This window comes from Mobula birostris, chromosome 29, assembly GCF_030028105.1.
Source record: "Mobula birostris isolate sMobBir1 chromosome 29, sMobBir1.hap1, whole genome shotgun sequence".
In the NCBI taxonomy this organism is placed as follows: Eukaryota; Metazoa; Chordata; class Chondrichthyes; order Myliobatiformes; family Myliobatidae; genus Mobula; species Mobula birostris.
In genome coordinates this window covers 23,725,701-23,731,030 of record NC_092398.1, presented here as the reverse complement: position 1 = coordinate 23,731,030, position 5,330 = coordinate 23,725,701, and the positions used below count along the sequence as shown (strand labels likewise).

The 5,330-nt window shown below is 43.8% G+C and overlaps 1 protein-coding gene across 1 annotated transcript; it reads right to left on the bottom strand.

The window, feature by feature from the left end:
* Positions 1 to 309: 309 nt before the first annotated feature.
* LOC140190143 (probable G-protein coupled receptor 139) lies at positions 310 to 4,436 on the bottom strand. The gene is made up of 2 exons (XM_072246652.1): positions 4,367 to 4,436; positions 310 to 1,220 (listed from the first exon to the last, which is right to left on the bottom strand). Exons 1-2 carry the CDS (start codon positions 4,434 to 4,436, stop codon positions 310 to 312), a joined length of 981 nt encoding a protein of 326 aa, XP_072102753.1.
* Between the last annotated feature and the right edge of the window lie 894 nt (positions 4,437 to 5,330).

The window sequence follows — 5,330 nt, the reverse complement described above, 5'->3', positions numbered from 1 at the left end:
CGTGCAGCGTCATCTCAGGCAGAGGGACCTTTGGCGCCACATACTATAGAAAGAGAAGGTGAATGGGCAGGTGTAGCACTTCTTCCACTCGCGGGGATATGCCAGAAGGGAGACAAGTTGGGTGGGAGGAATGCAGATGAAAGTGACGGACAGATCGGTTCCTGCGTTGAGCCGTAAGTGGGAGTACTGGGAAGTCATAGGCATCCCATTGGCGGGGTAGGGTATAAGTCAAATTAGGTCCACTGTTTTGAGTAAAATTTATTTGTGGCTAAACGGAACAAATTTGTATATTTGTTTTGCAGGAATCTGCTATTTCCGTGACGGAGCTATTGAATGTGAAATGTTCAGCGGAAATTTCATCAGAAGCTTCAGTTCTTTCCGGAATTGTTTTTGAATTACTACGTAGATAAATGTGTTTGTGCAACAGCTCAGCATCTGAAAGACGTTGCCGCTTTCCATCAGGATAAATCTAGGGTCACTGTAGCCATTAATTGTGTAACCAACTTGAAATCGCACTACTAAGAAGTTGACAACATACGGCATCCACATAAGAATGAAACATCCCGAGATTGCAAAGAGCAGGACGATCGACTTCCTGCGGTTTTCCATCTCCGGGTCGCTTTGTGTTTCTCCTGCGGAGCAACTGCGGAGTCTCCTACGGGCCCGACTGGCCACCAGAATGTGCCTGATAGTGAGGGCGTTGAGCAAGAGAATAAGAAGGAACGGGAGGCAAGGGGTCAGAACGCGATCGGTCCAATCAAATATTGTCCACAGCAGAAAAGAAGAAAGGATATCCCTCCGTTTACAATACCAGGGCACGTTGTCAATGATGTACATTGGTCCGTACAAAAAGTACCAGGGGACGTTGATCACGAAGCCCAAAGTACAGACAACAGAGACAACAATGCCAGCGGTTCTGTGGGTGCAGTACTTTGCTTTGAGTTTCTGCCAGCAGATGGCGACATATCGGTCAAAAGTGAACGTGACCGTTAACCAAACCGAACAGTCCCTAGCGGCATAAATTATCGCAATACTGAAACTGCACACGGGCGTGATAGAGAGGAAACTGCCGGGAGAATAAATAGCGGGAATCCGGTTTAATATCACAGCGGTGATAATTACCAGAAGATCCGTCGCTGCCATGGACACGAGGTACCGGCTGATACATCTCGATAGACCGCATTTTCCGCGGGAGAGGATCACAATGGCCACTACATTAACTGGGATAGAAAGAATTGGAGATTACTGACAGAACACACTTGCCCGAGAAGTAATTTAGAAGCTTGCATAGTTTCTGTATGCCATCAAATAAACATTGATGTACTTGTATAGATGCTCTACAATGGACTTTATCCTACATGATTGCATCCGTCCGGGTATGAAGCCAAGTTATTAAGTACACATGCATACCTAGAAACCTGCTCATTTACGTGAATACCTGATCAGCCAATCATTTGGCAGTAACTCATGCACTAAAAGATGCAGACATGTTCAAAACCAGGATTTCCCATCTTGCGGTCCACGGACCCCTCGTTTATTAGTAGGGCCACACCTGGTCAAGAGATTCTGTTGTTGCTCAGACCAATTGTAATCTCAATGACCTTGACCATGGAATTATTGTTGGTAACAGACGGGGTTGTTTCAGTATCTCAGAAACAAAAAAAAAAATCCAGCGAGCGTCTTTTCTCTGGAGGCAAAAAACTTTTTAATGAAAAAGGACAGGGGAGAATGGCAAGATCTATTCAAGCTGACTGGAAGGCGATAGCAGTTCATATAATTGCGGGTTATAGAACATAGAACATAGAATAGTACAGCACAGTACAGGCCCTTCGGCCCACAATGTTGTGCCGACCCTCAAACTCTGCCTCCCATATCAGCCCCCACCTTATATTCCTCCATATACCTGTATAGTAGTCTCTTAAACTTCACCAGTGTATCTGCCTCCACCACTGATTCAGGCAGTGCATTCCACGCACCAACCACTCTCTGAGTAAAATACCTTCCTCTAATATCCCCCTTGAACTTCCCACCCCTTACCTTAAAGCCATGTCCTCTTGTGTTGAGCAGTGGTGCCCTGGGGAAGAGGCGCTGGCTATCCACTCTATCTATTCCTCTTATTATCTTGTACACCTCTATCATGTTTCCTCTCATCCTCCTTCTCTCCAAAGAGTAAAGCACTAGCTCCCTTAATCTCTGATCATAATGCATACTCTCTAAACCAGGCAGCATCCCGATAAGTCTCCTCTGTACCCTTTCCAATGCTTCCACATCCTTCCTATAGTGAGGCGACCAGAAATGGACACAGTACTGCAAGTGAGGCCTAACCAGAGTTTTATAGAGCTGCATCATTACATCGCGACTCTTAAACTCTATCCCTCCACTTATGAAAGCTAACACCCCATAAGCTTTCTTAACTACCCTATCCACCTGTGAGGCAACTTTCAGGGATCTGTGGACATGTACCCCTAGATCCCTCTGCTCCTGCACACTACCACGTATCCTGCCATTTACTTTGTACTCTGCCTTGGAGTTTGTCCTTCCAAACTGTACCACCTCACACTTCTCCGGGTTATACCCATACACTCAGAGAAGTGTTAATTCTCGTCCCGAGGATATTTGCTCTTCGTTAACCCACTGTATGAACTGCCGGCTATGGTCCTAAATAAGAGGGCATCAGTGCATGAAGAGTTAAAAAGTTAGCTCAAACATTAATACAGCGAGGTAACGATAGTGGTTAATACTCAGTTACTCTTGTTACAGATGCGGCGCAGTGTTCGCAACTTTTAAAAATATAATTTAATTGCTTATTACCTGCCAAATATTTGCTGCACGTTTGGTATGTCAGGAACGTCGACCTGTTTACCGCTTGAACTAATGGAGTTAAATCACGCTTATCATGACCTACCCCCTACACGTTGTCATGCCGAACACAGCGGTGTGAATTTATCCGACTTATTGTGGAAGGGTGTTGTGCGAATAGGCTTCCACTGACCTGTAAGCTGTAACTTTATTGTCATTTGCCTTATGGGTTAATTTTGATCTGATGTGAAGTACATGCTGCAAAGATATTTCTATCTCTACCTGCTCTTGAAACAGCAATATCTGTGTTAAGGTTTTGTTAATATTAGTATACATTTACTAGATACAGTACTCTGCAAGTGGCTTAGGCACCCTGGACAATGTGCCAAAAATATTTGCCCATTACTGTGTATATCATCACAAACGAGAGAAAACCTGAAGATCCTGAAAATCCAAACTACACACGCAAAATTTTGTTGGAACTTTACACGCCAAGCAGCGTCTATGGAAACAAATTGCAGTCGCTGTTTCGGGCCGACACCTTTCGGTCGTACTGGAGAGAAAAAGGAAGAAAAGGCGCAGATATCCGTGGAGCCAAGTCATTGCGCATGCTTAAGGCAGAAGTTGTTGGTTCTTCATCAAAAAGTGTGTCAGAAATTGCGTGCAGAAGGCAGGACAATGGGGTTAGGATAACAAATCAGCCACAATAGAATGGCGGAGCAGACGATGGGCCGAATGCCCTAATTCTGCCTCGCATCCTTATGTTCTTTTGGCGTTCATATATTCGGCAAAACCTCAGTGCACACGCCCTCAGCTAATGTATTCATGCTGATTTCAGTAAGCTGAGACAAAGAGGGAAGAATACAGGGAGTGCTTATGGCAAGGTAATAATGCGGCTTCAACAGCTGGTGTTGTCGATAAGAGCACCATGAACCTGACACACAGCAGGACAGGTACACAACAAGTCAATAACAACGTAAACTTGAATTTGGGCTGGTTTAGGAATGGTAAAGGGTCAGAGGCGCGTGGGACACTCGGAAGTAAGCGGAACAACCTCAGGTAAGCCACCCAGTCAAAGTTCAAAGTACCCAGCTACAATCCCGAGATTTATTTTCGTTCTGGGCGTCCACAGTAAATGCAAACAAACACAACAGAATCAAGGAAAACTGGACATGAACAAAGACTGAAAAACAAGCAAGGGGTAAAAAGCAATGGATTGTGCAAATACAAACTTGATAAGTAAGTAGGTAAATAAATAAATAATTTCCTGCCGAAGAATTTCGGCCCGACACGTCCACTGTATTTTTTGCCATTATGCTGCCTGGCCTGCTGAGTTCCTCAAGCATTTTTTGTGTATCGACTGTGTATTTAATGTATGCCATGCATTCGTTTTACACAAATATTGTAAAAAAAACACCCAGTCTCCACTTTATTAACTACATATGTAGACTTGTTCTCGGATACAAATATCTGCTCAGCCAAACATGCGGCAGCTATTCAATTCATGAAGTTCATCAGAGCATAAGACATAAGACCACAGATGTTAAAACAGTAAGAAATGCTTTACCTGGAACCGCGATCACTGCAAGAGTCGTGTAGTAAATTGCGTACACCAGGCCTCTGGGAGGAATGTGCATTTTCCGTGAGGGTATGCGAGACCCGTTCCTAACACCAGTCGAGCCGTTGTCGATTGCGGAAGGAGTCCTGCACATACTTGACGTTCAGCTGCGAAAATCATTTAAATCAGTTCATGTTGCTTACAATTCAATAACGGAGAATGTTATTAACTTAAGATGCAGTCAGTGAACCAACACAATGTCTGACGTCACAATTACCAGGGCGACCAGCTAAAGAGCAAACAGATTTGGTAACATCCAAATCGGAGTACTCTCGTCAATTAAGAAACGGCTACAATTCATCTCGCTGATTTTGCTCTGGGTGGGGGTTGAGGGGAAAGTATTTTATACACATTTAAACCTCAATATTCAATATTCAACATTTGCAAATCTCTTCACCGACCCTGTCATGCCGAGCAACGATATGACGTTATATGATTTGTTTACTTAAATCATACTTACACATTTTCTGTATAGAATGTACATTATCTATACTTTGTATATATTTATTGTAAGATACACGCAGTGGCCACTTTATTAGGTACACCTACAGACCTGCTCGGTTATACAAATATCCACAGCTAATCATGTGACTGGAACAATTCATCAGGATCATATGACCAGAAGATAGAGAAGCCGAATTACGCCATTCGGCGTATGAATCTGTTCTCCCGTTCCATCACAGAGTATTTATTAATACTTTCCTCCCCGTCCTTCTGCCTACTCCCCGTAATCCCTACCGTTCAAAATCCTATCAGTCTCCACTAAAAATGCACCCCATTACTTGTCTTCCGCAGCCGTCTGTGGCAATTAATTACACAGATTTACACCCTTCTGGCTGAGATTATTTTCCTCACCTCTGCTCTAAATAGACGTCCTACAATTCTAAAGTTGTGCCCTCTGGTTGTGGACTCC

What these genes read in the sequence shown, in the direction of transcription:
- LOC140190143 (XM_072246652.1), bottom strand. Translation starts at nt 4,436, where the DNA reads ATGCACATTCCTCCCAGAGGCCTGGTGTACGCAATTTACTACACGACT. An exon ending in TGCAGTGATCGCGGTTCCAG is followed by an intron (nt 1,221 to 4,366) that starts GTAAAGCATTTC and finishes TTTCTATCCCAG; the next exon opens with TTAATGTAGTGGCCATTGTG.